Source organism: Emys orbicularis, chromosome 6 (genome assembly GCF_028017835.1).
Source record: "Emys orbicularis isolate rEmyOrb1 chromosome 6, rEmyOrb1.hap1, whole genome shotgun sequence".
NCBI classification, from domain to species: Eukaryota; Metazoa; Chordata; order Testudines; family Emydidae; genus Emys; species Emys orbicularis.
The window spans coordinates 127865714-127880909 of NC_088688.1; the positions used below are offsets into that span (position 1 = coordinate 127865714).

At 40.8% G+C, this 15196-nt stretch overlaps 1 protein-coding gene across 1 annotated transcript in view; it reads right to left on the minus strand.

The window, feature by feature from the left end:
* Positions 1 to 892: 892 nt before the first annotated feature.
* The window catches only part of LOC135880504 (protein regulator of cytokinesis 1-like), a 40864-nt gene continuing 26560 nt past the window's right edge, over positions 893 to 15196 (minus strand). Inside the window, exons 7-14 of the mRNA XM_065406818.1 lie at positions 13672 to 13819; positions 10638 to 10774; positions 9471 to 9566; positions 8162 to 8299; positions 6270 to 6359; positions 4679 to 4783; positions 2168 to 2281; positions 893 to 964 (exon numbers count right to left, since the gene is read on the minus strand). Coding sequence (XP_065262890.1) covers positions 893 to 964; positions 2168 to 2281; positions 4679 to 4783; positions 6270 to 6359; positions 8162 to 8299; positions 9471 to 9566; positions 10638 to 10774; positions 13672 to 13819 — 900 coding nt within the window. The remainder of the gene's footprint in view (positions 965 to 2167; positions 2282 to 4678; positions 4784 to 6269; positions 6360 to 8161; positions 8300 to 9470; positions 9567 to 10637; positions 10775 to 13671; positions 13820 to 15196) is intronic.

Consider the following 15196-nt stretch of genomic DNA (forward strand, 5'->3'; position numbering starts at 1 on the left):
TTTAAGAGCACAACACACATCTTTTTATTATTTCAATTGCTTTTCACAATCACACTATATACAATAAGAAATATTTAAACACACATTTTTATTCTAGCCCCAATATTATCCAGATCTCCTCACAGCAGTTCAGACGGTTTACTCACTAATGTGAAGGTACATTTTCAGTTCAAGACATGATATTAATACGATAAAGTAAAAGAGAAAGTAAACAAAGTTGCATTGAACAGTTCAGATGATTAGGGATTGTGATCACTTCATTTCAACTAAGGTTTTTTTTTTTCCCCCCCTTGCTTCATAATTGCCTGCAAGGCTTGCTTAAAAAGCAACAAGGCTTGAGAGTTAATTGCGCGACAGGCTAAAACAATTAGACAGAATAATTAAGTATATGAAACCTGCAAATCTGAACTTCATGAAAGAGTTGAGACAGTTCAAAGGCTTGAATATAAATATTTTTTTTAAAAAAAGGATTGTTAGCACTCTAGAAAAAAAACAAATGTTCATCAGTAAAACAAAATGAGCCAGTTCAATATCATGCAGCCCCACCGATAAAGAAAGACAAGGTAAATACTTGAACTGTAGACTAAGACTTGCAGATGTTTGGTTGGAGTATTTTAAAGACTTCACTAATTCAACATGTTACTTTTAAGTGCTACTTTCTATTTTTATTTTCTAGCTAGGAAATAGAGTTCAAGGTACAATTGTGGTGCCACATAAATCCTTTCGACTTGCTGCATGTGCCAATTCGATAGCCGGAGTTAGTCAAGGCACTGGCATCAAGGGTACAGTGTAAGTCGTCTTCTCTTCCGTCTATGAAAATAGTTAAAAGAGCTCAAGTGCCACAAAAAAAATGAGTTACCCCGGCATTTCAGAGGGTGCAGCAGCAGGTTCCTTAATATCTGTTCTCATTTACTGTAGAGTTGAAAATCCCACTGGTATTGCTAGTTTTCTTTGAAAGATCTTTCTGAAAATATTTAAGAAATTGTTAGGTAGATTAAGTAGTAACAAGACAACATTACTATATAATCACAGCACACTCAGTGGTACACTCACCCAATTAAAGTGATCTAGGTAGGACAACCCCATCTTCCTGCTTTACCATACTTCTCAGTTGTCTCTTGCAAAAGGAAGTCTATGCTTCTTTCAAACTTAGCCTACCTCACTTCCCTTCACCAATATTTTACTGAATGTATTTTTGTTGTTTAAATGAAGTGGGCCCAGCCTGATTTCCCCGAAACCCCCCCCCCCATTTCCCTTGATTTGTGTTCTTATTGAAGAACTTACTCATTTATGATTTAATACAGCTGTTAAAAGTCACCTGTTGCTGGCTTATCCAGTTAGAGTACCCTCTTTTGATCCTTTCCTTGTGTTTTTCTGACCTGGACTTTTGTCCAACTCTGCAGTTGAGGATGCAGTAATACTATTTGTGATATGGTGACCAATACCATATATTCCTAAGAAGATTTAACAACTGCCTTACACAACAGCATTACTGCTTGTTTTCCATCCCACTACTAAGACAGCCCAGTCTATTCACTAGAGCTAACAGTAACATCCCTCCACCAAACCCTTTTTCTGATTAGTGAGCTCAGTTGTTGCTGCCTTGCTTCCAGGACTCAATTTCAGTGTATTTTCTGAACTGAAATGCATTTGTTATCCCCTAAATAAGCCAAAACCTTGGAAGTCATTACATTTCCCTCATGCTGCTCAGATTTTAGTTTTCACCAGAAAGCCATCTTAACAAAACCCATGTTTGAGATATGAAGACAGATAATAAAATAAATCCGTAAATCCCCTGCTCCAGAAGTTCCATACTGTCAAAGTTCCTATCTATAGCTACCCTTTCTGTCCAGCTTCCTGTTACTCCTTACTCCCTGGTTAGTCCTCGATTAGCTGTGGAATCTGGACCCCCCTACTCTCAATATCTATTGGGTAACCCTGAACTGAGAGTTCTCTGGACAATAGCTTTAAAACAGAATTTGTTAGATTCCTCAAAGTGGCATAGAATTTGAGAATTTAGTTTCCTGTCCCTTGGATAAGTTTAAAATATCTAAAAGTGCAGTTTGCTATATGCCCACCACCTAATCTCATCCAAATCTAGTCAGTTTTCTACTCACCTCTCTAAAATTAGACTATATTTAAGTCACCAGACAAAAATAAGACATACCGTGAAGTCTAAATAGCTGAATTGATTGTTTGATTTGCTGGGTTGCTGGTTTTCTTTGCCCTCTTGTAATCGTGCTGGCTGCAGGGAATCTGGTGGTGTGCTTTTAGATGGTGTCTGCAAAATGTAATGTCATTATGTCTAGTGAGCTTTTCTACTACAGATTACGTACAACCTTGATTAAAAAGTACCAGATCTCTGACCAAGAAGATGTAGAATCATCAGGTGGAGAATCCGCTCAGTTACTTTTTATCATTAAATACACATTAATAATTCAGAGCAAAAACTAGCCTAATTTAAACTTTTGTTACTGGCCTTTATGTCACTAATATCCCTATTTTAGAAAACACCCCCATTTTACAAAAGCAGGTATAAATATGCAGGCAAGAATCAATCTAGATTCTTATAGACTAACAGAAGACTGATTCTTGCCTACATATTTATACCTGCCTTTGGAAATTTCCACCACATGCGTCTGACAAAGTGGGTATTCACCCACGAAAGCTTATGCTCCAATACTTCTGTTAGTCTATAAGGTGCCACAGGACTCTTTGTCGCTTTTTACAGATCCAGACTAACACGGCTACCCCTCTGATACTTGACCCCATTTTACAGATGACAATCGAGGCAAAGTGATTAAGTAACTTGCCCTAGGTCACAGAAGAAGTCTGCAACAGATCTAGGAATTGAATCCAGGTTGAGACTTTTCAGTGTTTTAACCATAAAGGCCATCCTTCCTCTCTCCTTTTATATGCATTCATAATGAACCTTGTAAAACATGCATCTATGAAGTGGCATGGGTGACTCAGATCTTTGGTGTTACATTCCCTTATGCTGCAGTAAGGGTTTGACTTCTATCAATTCTTACCCAGTGAAGGGGCTTTAACCATGCTGCTCCCATTAATACGACTATAAGCAGGAAGTGCTAGAAAGTTCAGTCAGCTTATTCAATAATCCTCTTGACAACCAGACCACTTCAATTTGACCAAAAGCAGCTGCCTGATAGCCATTAATGTTTAAGATCAAAGCCTGTATTAACGTTAGCATTAAGAGCTAGTTTCCTTATCTGTAATTTTTCTCATAATGGAGGCATTCATTGATCTTGACAGTTAACTTGTAGCGTAAAATATGAATTCATATTTTTTCCCAGGGACGCTCACAGCAGCTGCTCCACATACTAGAATTTAAGTCATTTGGGACTGAGTGCTGGCTAAGGATGAGGAAAGAGGTGGTCAATTTTTAACTCCAAAAAGGGGAAAAAAAAGTTTTCTACTTTCCAATTAATCTCAACTCGTTCATCACAAATATTAGTCTTTTAAAGTCTATATTTTGCCTGTTAAGAGTTGATAATACAGAAAGATTTTCTTTAAGTTTATAATTCTGTAAGGAATGCACTTGGATTCTGGCTTTGTGGCCTGAAAGTTTCCATTAGAATATTTAAGTCCTTCTGGGAAAATCAAGAAGTTTGGAAGAAACATCCACTTGTCCTGGTCCAAGAATGGATGTGGTTACTTCTATATCCCCAACTTCAATATTTTTATAACCTCAAGACCCAGAAGACTGGAGAGGGGAATAGAGAACTCTGCTTCCTCTACATGTGCAGACAGTCACACTGGTAGCATTCTAGAGCACTGGAAGCCAGTTTGATAAGTTAAAGTAATGAAACTAAAAAATGGAACCATTCTATTTGAAGAAGTACTGTCAAGTTTGACCTACTGCTCCCTCACTTGTTGAAAAAAAAATGGATGTGTCGCTTATTGCTCCTCCCATAGAAATTAACTTTTATATAAGATATTAAGTCCAACACTCCTACGCAATACTACCACTAGTGTGCTTGGTTGAGGGAAAACGTTACCATTTGTACTTTCCAAAGAACTTACATGTGGAAGATTGATGGTTACATGCAATGGAATGTACCCTGAATAGGTTCTTGAAATGTGATGTGAAGTCACCCATCCAGCAATTAGACAAACGACAACTGACCAGGTTGGTTCTGACACAACTCATACCATGGATCATTTCCCCCTGGAATTATTTTTCTCACTAGTCATAGAGATTGCTTTTCTTTGACAGCACAGATTAAATCTTGGTTGTGTGCAAGTTACAAGACAAAGGAAAGAAAGGGTATAAGAAGACAGTAAATGCTGGAACTTCAAGAGAAGTCAATTTAAAGGTGAACTGGAGGTTTTCATAACCATTTACCAAACATTTGTAGTCTCCACTTTAACAGAGTGAAAGTTGAGGTTTAACTGAATAGCAGTTTGTTTCTAGTATGGCTTTATAAACACTGAACACTTTTGCCAGAAAAATTACATGATTGTTAAAGTGGAAAAATAAGTTCAGTCAAACCTTTGTAGTTCATATTCAAGTTTTATGTATGTGTACACATATACAAATGTTCAGGGCTTGAGCCCTGCATAAAAATAGGGATAGTACCATTTATTCTGGGCCCACAAGAAGGGCTTTTATTATTGACAATAACTACAGTAGAATCAATCCAAGAGCTTAACTCACCTTACAAACTGGAATGGGTGTTCTGGCAACAGCTGCAGTACCTGTGCTGGTCAGACTGATGCAGCTGGCTGCCCGCAGCACAGTTAAATTTGAGACTCCATGTAACTAAAGGTTAAAAATGAGACGCTTCAGATTTCTAACATTAAATACACAAAAGTTAGGCTAGTAAAGGGCATGCTGACCTTTAATTCCAGCAGCATCTATGAGGTGACAAAACATTTCAGACTAGTTTCTAGAAGGTATGCCAAGTTTTGTTTAAATACAGAACTGCTGTACAGCTTTTCTCCAGAGAAGCTATGCCTGATGCCCCATCCATTACTGGCTTCCTGCCATTTCAAACCTAGACTATATTAAGTTTGCGTAGTTTTGCTTCTTTAAACCACCAATCCTGCCAACAACTTGAAGGTCTCCAGTAAATCTGTCCCTTTTCTAGCTCACTCATCCCCAACAAAGCAATGAACCTCACTTTCCCATCGCACTCCAAAGCTGGCACAGCTATCAGAAGAAAACAGTAATATATGATGGCTCAAAGTTGCTAAGACTGAACTCCAATTGTCCCCTAGGAATAGGGTCTCAGTTTTACAGAGACTTTTTCAAACTCATTTTTATCTCCTAATTAAGGAGTAGGAATGAATTCTTATGATTTCCTTCCATGAACGATGCAGTCCTACTCACATTTTCAAATACTTTTGCAGCTTTTTAAAATTAAGCATCGATTACAATGGTATCTATAATTACAACAGAATATACCAATTTTAAACAACAACTAGAAAAAAGTTTGAGCCAGTGCCTTTTTCCTTCATCTTTCTGAAAAAGCAAGGAGACAAGTGACAATTGTCTGGGAGAGCACCAGCTGACGTAAGGCAATTTGATTCAGAACTGACCTAGAAGTTACTTGCATGAAATATTAATGGCAGAAGCCAGGAAAAGGGAAATCCATAATACCCTTTTCCCTATGGATATTTGTCATTGTCTCTATAATGTAGAACCTCAGATTTGACAAGGTAAGGAAACTGCATTGTCTCTATAATGTAAAACCTCAGATTTGACAAGGTAAGGAAACTGTTTGTGCTTGTTTTATTTAAATTAAAAGCAGCATTTTTTTTTCTGCATAGTAAAGTTTCAAAGCTGTATTAAGTCACTGTTCAGTTATAAAAACTTTTAAAAGAACAAGCATAAGATTTTGTTCAGTTACCAACATCTCAGGAATGGAGGTTGTTTGTAACTCTGAAATGTTCGTAACTCTGAACAAAATCTTAGGTTTGTTCTTTTAAAAGTTTACAACTGAACAATGACTTAATACAACTTTGAAACTTTACTATGCAGAAAAAAATGCTGCTTTTAATTTAAATGAAACAAGCACAGAAACAGTTTCCTTACCTTGTCAAATATTTTTACCCCCCCCCTCCTTTTGTTAAAGTAGTTTATGTTTAACACAGTACTGTACTGTATTTGCTTTTTCTGGTCTCTGCTGCTATCTGATTGTGCACTTCGGGTTCCAAATGAGGTACATGGTTGATTGCTCAGTTCGTAACTCTGGTGTTTGTAACTCTGAGATTCTACTGTATGTTTCAAAAGACCATATACTTGCCTTCCTTGTCTTAAGGGGAGTTTGAGTGGTTGAGCCAGCATGCCTTTTCATGGGTGTTTTCAGAACTGCAGAATCTTCCTTCTTTGTCAACTGCAATACAAAAGACTTGAATTTTATTTCACTGGTAGGTATATTGAAGGAGTGTACTAACTCACTAAAATTTTCCAATTATGACTTGACTATGTCTACACAGTAATGTCAGCATAAGTCTGTGGGACTTGACCCCGTCGGCTCGATGTTTCTGAGCCTGACCTGGAGTACCCACGTTGATTACTCACCCTTGGTTTATAATTTCTGAGAATCTGAACACACATGCACAGTCACACACCCACAATGCACTATGCAGAGTCAAGTCAAACCAGCCTCACTCAGGCTTCTTAGCGCCTTCCCCAGCTGTAGCTGCTCTGGCCCTTGGTTCATGGTGCACTATGGAAAAAACGTGACTGTCCATCCCATGTGGCACTACTAGAAGTTGTTGCAGCACACTACCACATCCAGCTGAGCATTTTTTGGCTGTGCACACACTCAGCAACTGGAGCCAGCAACATGAAAATGAGGCACTATTTGAAAAACGTGTCTGGCTTGCGCTTTCACTCCTGTCGGGAAGCATCCATTGGATGCTGGTGGACATAGCATTTTCAGACCCACCAAATGCACCTGGTAGAGGATGACAATACAAATGTGACAGAATCCAATTGGCTAGTGCTGCTCGTGACTCTCAATATATCTGTTGATGCCCCCTATGTAGCCTGGTGCTTCTGCATTACAGCCACAAAAAACGACTGTTGGGATCACAGACCTGGAATGACCAGCAGTGGGTGCAGAACTTTCATGTGAATAAAGTGACGTTTCTAGAGCTTGGAGCAGCTTTCCATGTTCCTCCATAGTCAGGATACCCATATGAAGGAGGCCACGTTGGTCCAGAAGCTGGTTGCTATAGCTGTTTGGAAGCTGGCTACCCCAGACTGCTACTAGGCGTGTTGGCAAATCAGCTGAGGCAATAAGGCATGTGATTGACTTCAATGAGAGAAGAGCTCTTGAAAATCCTACCCTAATTCTTCACTTAACAATTGGATCACATTCATCAATGACTTGAACCTTTTAACAGCAGTTGATTACAAAGCTGCTGCACAGTTAAACAAGGGGCGTCTCAAATAACCTGTTGGTCTGAAGCCAACAGGGTGGCAGCAGAAACTCCCAGTACCCTAGGGTCCACATTTCCCATCAAGAAATCTAAATTAAACATTCAAGGGTGCGAGGGCGTGCATAATTTGTATTCTAACAGCACCAACAACATGCTATTCACACAGATGTTTGCCTGACACACTGTATTTGGCTAGATGTTACCCCACCAAAGCCCCTCCATCACTTATTACTTCATGAAGGCCAGGTCTTTGGAGATAGCCAGTATGACGAATTATGTTAAAATTAATTGAAAATACAGTAGAACCTCAGAGTTATGAACACCTTGGGAATGGAGATTATAACTCTGAACAAAACGTTATGGTTATTCTTTCAAAAGTTTACAAAGGAACATTGACTTAATATAGCTTTGAAATTTTACTTATGCAGAAGAAAAATGCTGCTTTTAACTCTATTTAAATGAAACAAGCAGAGAAACAGTTTCCTTACCTTGTCAAACCTTAAAAACAAACAAACAAACAAACAAAAAAAACACCTTTCCCTACAGCTTTTTAGTAATTTACATTTATCACAGTACTGTAGTGTATTGGTGCTTTTTTGGTCTCTGCTGCTGCCTGATTGCATACTTCTGGTTCCAAATGAGGTGTGTGGTTGACCTGTCAGTTCATAACTCTGGTGTTTGTAATGCTGAGGTTCTACTGTAGCGTAACACCAATCCCTTGTCTACTTTTAAGAAAAAACAAACTCACTCTCTCTTGTTCCTTTTTAAGTTTGTGCTGTTCCCACTGATTTGCCATGTAGTCCAGGAACCTTTGACCCTTGATCAGGAAGTTGCAACCTTGTTCTTTTTCCCAGCTTTCAATGCTCCTTTTCAGATCTTCTCCCAACTAAGTTTGCAAATGAAAAAAAAAAAGGTAGTTTGTCTGTATTTCACTATCCATTTGACCAGCTAGGACAGTCAGCTTGAGGACTGATTAGTTTCAGAGAGGTAGAAACAGGTTCCTTCAGGTACTGCACTTGCTTAAAACTGTCAATTGATAGTTTTACAATCACTACTATTTTAGAAGTATTTTTCTTTCCACCTGCTGTGTGGTATATACCTATATAATTATGTGCAACTGCCACACAGCAGGTGGAAAGAGAAATACTTCTAAAATAGTAGTGATTGTAAAACTACAAATTGACAGAGATTTAAGCAAGCGCAGTACTGTTTAGTTTTGTTCAAATGCTTCACAATTGAACAAAACTGAACAGATTTTTCTCAAATATTTTAATTATATTAATGTTAGGTACTGCTTGTAGAACCAGTAGGTGTAATACTCAAAAACATGCTGACTATATCCTTTTAAAGTATTTCAAGTCCTGCCTCACTGTGAGGCTAAAAGCACAGTTCCAGGCCTTTTCATTTGCCTTATATTGTGCTAGCTAAAAAAACTCCAAGAAATATGAGGTGGAGAAAGACCTGGAACCATTCAAGGTAAATGAAGGATTGGACATTGCCAGAGCATGAATTTAGCTGCTGCATATCAGACAGACTGAGGATGAGCATCAGAAGTTTCAGTAGTTCAGGATAGATGTTTTACAAAGTGTTACCCAGCAAAGTGACATTTAATTGACACCCATATTGACTCCTTGAACAGGCGTTTAGTATTGTGCAGGCAGTTTACAGCTTGAAGGCTGACGCTCCCTTGTAGGCTGCTGAGTGGGGTTCTTTTTAGCATCTAAAAAGAGTGTCTAAGCATTAAATACTAAAGTTTGTTCACACTTAAGTATGTTTAAGGGTGACCATCACCACAAAAGTGGATCAACATCATTAGAAGGAATTGTATTTAGTTCAGTTTCTATCCCTTAAGCATAAGAATTTCTGGAGTGTTACGGAAATCAGATCTATCACATGACAAATGAACTGACTCAGCATCCAGCCTACTAAGAGAGAACTATAACAATAGCATATTATGTTCCATCAACTCAGACAAGTTTGCCTATATTGTATTGAAACGACTGAATTTTAACTCTTAATTTCAAGAGTGCATACATGCTAGCTGTGGTAGGGCTTACCTTTGTTAACAGCTTGTGGATCTTTGAGCGTTCTCTCTCTTCTTTCAATAGAGTGCCACCTCTGTTAACTAATCTGTTTGGATTTGTGGATTTTTTCTGAACAAAATAAATTTATTGAAATGTGAACATATACTTCAAGCCTTTTTTTTTCCCTTCCAGAATGGCAAAGGGCCTTCAGGAGCAACACTAAGTAGTAATATAATTCATTACATTTCCCACAAAACAGGCTATTCTGTACTCAATGCCAGGGAAGTTTCACTTATTCAATCCATTATTTCAGGAATGATCAGCAAAATATCTCCTTTCTCTGAAGAGATCATCAGTGATGACTTGGGAGTCATCATTTAGTCTGCTACAAAAGAATGAAAGCTATTTCCTCAGCACTAACACACAGTATTTACATCAACATGAGACAAGGGTGCTTGGAAATTGTTCGAGCCCAGATGGCTGTAAGTGGCAACAGGCTGCCTCAATGAGTCATAAGAGAAAAATTAAAGGAGAAAAGGTCTTTTAATAGCAATATTAATTGACAGCACTTGCCCTCTTTGGGAAAAAAATTAAAATATATTCAGTGTAATGAAGAAAGATTCTTAAGTGCACCATGAAAATTAAGATTTCTCAGATTAGTTATTTGCCAAAAACATGTGCTGACAACACTCCTAAACAGGGTCTTGTAAAACTAACACCCAAAATGCTTTAGATACCAACTTGCACTTGAACAAATGTTGACATGTGTCAAACACTGACATGTCATCCAGCTTCCCTTAAGTTTAGCATGGATAAATAGGACCTACAACTGACATACCACTGGGGTTATTTTGATATCATGAAGTCAAAAGCTAAATCTCACTAAGTAGAATGCTATCCCCAAAGATTGCCCATCTTTAATGGGAATTCTACTTAGACTCCCTCTGAAAGTTATTATGAACAGTCACTTTTGTAGCTGTTCAGATTTTGTACATTTACTTGACCTGATTTTCCAACCCCAATAGCCTTTTCCCCAACCCAACAGCCTTTTTTTGCTGATGTTGTTTATCATCAGTCCACTGCTCTTTAGAAATTGTGCCCCGTCGATTTAAGTTGCAATACACAATTCTTCCACTTAGTGGCATCACTACCCTTGCTCAAGCAAGGCCTTAGTGTAAACTAATTTTCAGTAACTGGTACCTCCAACTCCATGAACTGTTTCCAGGTAGCTTCCCATTTAGCAATGCCATCATATAAAGCCTTGTTTTTCTCATAAAGGAGTTTCATTTTCATAACTTCCTCATCATGTTGGTTCAACAAATCTTCTGTAAAGTTATCTGGATTTGAAAAAAATTAGTTTATTCATTATTTGTGGTATAACATATTTCTGCAAAGTTACTCACATGTGATTTGAACTTTTCAATACTAGTTGCATAGTGGACATCAAAGCTCTAGTAATTTAAGTAATTTAGTAATGCATTTAAGTGAACCCTTTAAGGATTTACCTAGCATAACTCTCCTGGTTTTGTTGCTAATCCAAAACCCTGCCAAGGTCTGTGACTCTAGGCCCAGTTCCAAGTAGCTCCTCCCTTCCCAATAAATAGGATGTTTTAATTCCAAAAGTCCACTGTTTCAGGGCTATCCTGCTTTGTTTTTTTGCTGTTTTCCAACTGGTCAATGAGGATACAATCCCTAGCACCCCATCTGCTTGTTATAGTGAACTCTGGAGTAATACGGCTTATAAAACTAGAGTATGAAGACACTTATTCTGGTTGGTTTGGGGAACTACACTATTTAATAAACAGCCATCACTGAACATTTCTTTCATGTATAAAAAAAAAGACATAGGGAAACCAGCTGATAAAATGGCTAATGGTACATGACCACTGTTCTAGGCAAATCTGGAGTAAATGAAATTTACTAATGCAAGGTCATACACTTAGGGACTAACCACAAGAATTTTTGCCATAAGCCACGGACATATCAGTTGGAAATGACAGAGGAAGCAGAGAAAGTCTTGGATGTATTGGTCTATCCATAGGTGCTGGAACTAGAGGTGCTGCCACACCCCCTGGCTTGAAGTAGTTTCCATTATATACAGGGTTTACAGTTTGGTTCAAGGGCTCTCAGCACCCCCACTATAAAAATTTCTCCAGCACTGCTTGGTCTATCACAAGAGGACTACAAGCAATGTGATGCAGCCATGAAAAAGGCTAATGCAATCATAGGATGCATCACGCAAGGTATTTCCAGTAGAGATAGGGGAGTGTATTACCATTGAACAAGGCACTGGTGAGACCTCATCCGGAATACTATGTGCAATTCTGGTCTCCCACGTTTAAGAAAGATTAATTCAAACTGAAACAGGTGCAGAGAAGGCTACTAGGATGATCCGAGGAATGGAAAAACCTACCTTACAAGTGGAAGCTTAAGGAGCTTGGCTTGTTTAGCCTAATAAAACAAAGGCTAAGGGTAAATATGATTGCTCACTATAGATGCATCAGAAGGATAAACACCAGGTAGGGAGAGGTGTTATTTAAGTTAAGGGCCAATGTCGGAACTAGAAGAAATGGATATAAACTGGCCCTCAACAAGTTTAGGCTTGAAATTAGATGAAGGTTCCTAACCATCAGAGGAGGGAATTCCTGTAAAAGCCTTTCAAGGGGGGTAGTGGGGCAAAAAAACCTAACTTGTTTCAAGATTGAGCTTGATACTTTTATGGAGAGGATGGTATGGAGGAGGTTGCCTACAATGGCATACGGCCCATCTGTGACAGCTATTGGCAAATATCTCCAACGGGCAAAGATGGGATGGTCTCTGAATTAAGTCCCGGATGTCTGTTTGGTGGGTCTCATCTACATGCTCAGGGTCTAACTAATCACCATATTTGGGGTTGGGAAGGAATTTTTCCTCAGGTCAGATTGGCAGCAACCCTCAGGATTTTTCGCCTTCCTCTGCAGCATGGGTCACTTGCTGGTTTGAACTAGTGTAAATGGTGGATTCTCTGTAACTTGAATTCTTTAAATCACGATTTGAGGACTTAAGTAACTTGCCAGAAGTTTGGGGCTATTACAGAAATGGGTGGGTAAGGTTCTGTGCCCTGCAATATGCAAGAGGTCACACTAGATCAGGAGTCTCAAACTCAAATGACCATGAGGGCCACATGAGGACTAGTACATTGGCCCGAGGGCCGCATTACTGACACCTTCCCGCCCCTGCTGCCCTCGGCCCTGCCCCCACTCCATCCCTTCCATGAGGCCCCGCCCCTGCCCTGCCTCTTCCCACCCCTTCCCTGCCCCCATTCCAACCCCTTCCCCGAAATCCCCACCCCAACTCTGCCCCCTCCCTGCCCCCAGGGGGAGCAGGAGGGGTGTGGGGTGTGGTGGGGGCTCAGGGCAGGGAGTTGGGGTGTGGGGTGCAGGAGGGGTGAGGGGTACAGCAAGGGGTCAGGGTGCAGGGTGCGGCAGGGGGCTCAGGGCAGGGGGTTGGGGTGCAAGAGGAGTGCGGGATGCGGCAGGGGGTTCAGGGCAGGGGATCGGAGTGCAGGGTGCGGCAGGGGGCTCAGGGCAGGGGTCAGGGTGCAGGAGGGGTGCAGGGTACGGCAGGGGGTCGGGGTGCAGGAGGGGTGCGGCATGGGGCTCAGGGCAGTGGGTTGGGATGCAGGAGGGGTGTGGGGTGAGGCAGGGGGTTGGGGTGCAGGGTATGGCAGGGGGTCGGGGTGCAGGGTATGGCAGGGGGTCGGGGTGCGGCAGGGGGCTCAGAGCTGGGGGTTCGGCTGCAGGAGAGGTTCGGGGGGCAGGATCTGGTCCGGCGCGTACCGGGGGCAGGGCAGGCTCCCTGCCTGCCTGGTGGGGCGGAGGAGCTGTGTGCTTCTGTTGCTTGAGGCACCGCCGCCAGCAGCTCCCATTGGCCGCGGTTCCCCGTTTCTGGCCAATTGGAGCTGCTGGGGGCACTGCCTGAAGCAACAGCCACACACAGCCCCTCCGCCCCCCTTCCCCATGTTCCAGCCTCTTCCCGGAGCTGCGCAGGGCAGGGCAGGGCTGGGCAGGCAGGCAGGGAGCATGCCCTGCTCCCAGTGCGGGGGGGCTTGCGGGCCGCAGAAAATCACCCCACGGGCCGCACGTTTGAGACCCCTGCACTAGATGATCATGATAGTCCGTTCTGGCCTTCAAGTCTATATCAATCAATCCTTGCACATGAAATGGAAGAGTGGCAGGTCGGAGTGAAGATTTACCATCATAATATGGATGAAAGGCTGACTTCTGTTCTGTGCTATACAAACATTTTTCCCAGTAAAGGTCAAGCTCCTGTCTGACTTTTCCAATCACTCCCTTCAAGTTTTCTTTCTTCAGTTCCTCCAGACGCAGCAGCTCTTCTTCCCACTAGTGGAGAAAGTTATTTAAAATAATGTAATACATTGCATTAAGGCCAACAATGCATCTTCATAACATTCTTAGCACTCTTACTCATAGGATAGCGTCACGCTGTTTGTTTTATTTTGCCTTTGAGCCTTTAGTGTTCTGGAAACTACTGTAGTACATAACAGTATAGTGATTAGCAATTCACTTATCAAGTTAAAAGGAAAATAAAATAACCTAATAAATCAGTATTAGATGCAGAAAGAACATGAATGGCTAAAATAGGACAAACTTGAAATAGTAATCAAGTTCAGACAAGTGTCTACACCCAGTCAGTCAAGTGGGAGGCATGGTTTCGGCACATCAACAGACAGAGGCCATAAAGCTTTGGTGACATGAGGCATTGATTACTGGACTGCTTGAAACATACTAAACGAGAATCTCTTAATAGACACAGCAGAGCACAAATGAGGTAAAAGTTACTCTCTCCAATATCTATGTAAACTAAGCCTCCTAGAGCAGTACTTACATTATTACGGCGGGGCATGGACTGCTGAGAGTTACCAGGTAAAGGGGTCACCAGGTCTAAAATTATCCTGAACCAAGTAAGCTCTTAAGAGGGGAGCCACTGGTTTAGCTGCAACTCTTCCTGCTCTGGTTATTACTTTACTCTAGCAGAGTTTAGTACTCTGAATATATGGCGGGATTAACATTGGAGCCTTGTTGCCATGTCTTTGACAAGTTAGCATTGCCTATAATCTGATCTTTATTGGTTCATAGAGCCAGACTTCCTGCTAATGACATCTAGTTCTCTTGACTCGCAACTTGTATTGCTTACAATTAACATTTGGTGCTTTTTTGATGCATCAAGAGATTCGTGAAAAGAGTCACTGACCAAGATTTTTGGCCTCTTGTGGTATTTGCACTTTGAATTTGACATTAGAGCAATTTAATTGTCCTGGACCGAGAACTCCATCAACCTCTGCTGCCTATAGATTGTAACAGGGAATGGCGCACACACTTCTTATTCAGAGCCTTCAGATTTCCTCCCAGTGTGATTTAGTTTTCTCTGCATTTGCCCTGATGCAGTCTAATGGTGTTTTAAATATTTCACTGTCCACTAGAATGTGTTCAAATTTGTGTGCCTAATGTTAGACTTAAGTGGCCTGATTTCCTGAAATACTGACACCACAGCTTCCACTTTTAATAAGGAGCTTCTATCCAATCACATGGGTCAATTTGCACAACAGGGTCTTGACCTGGTTGAGGCCTTCTAGGGGCTATAACTGAAGTTTAAGCAACCAAATTGAGTAAGAATTCTGCTTTATGTGGTATTTTGGTTATAATAAACTAACTAGACTACTGGCCTGAGTAAGAGGAGCGGGAGTTGCTCCATAAACT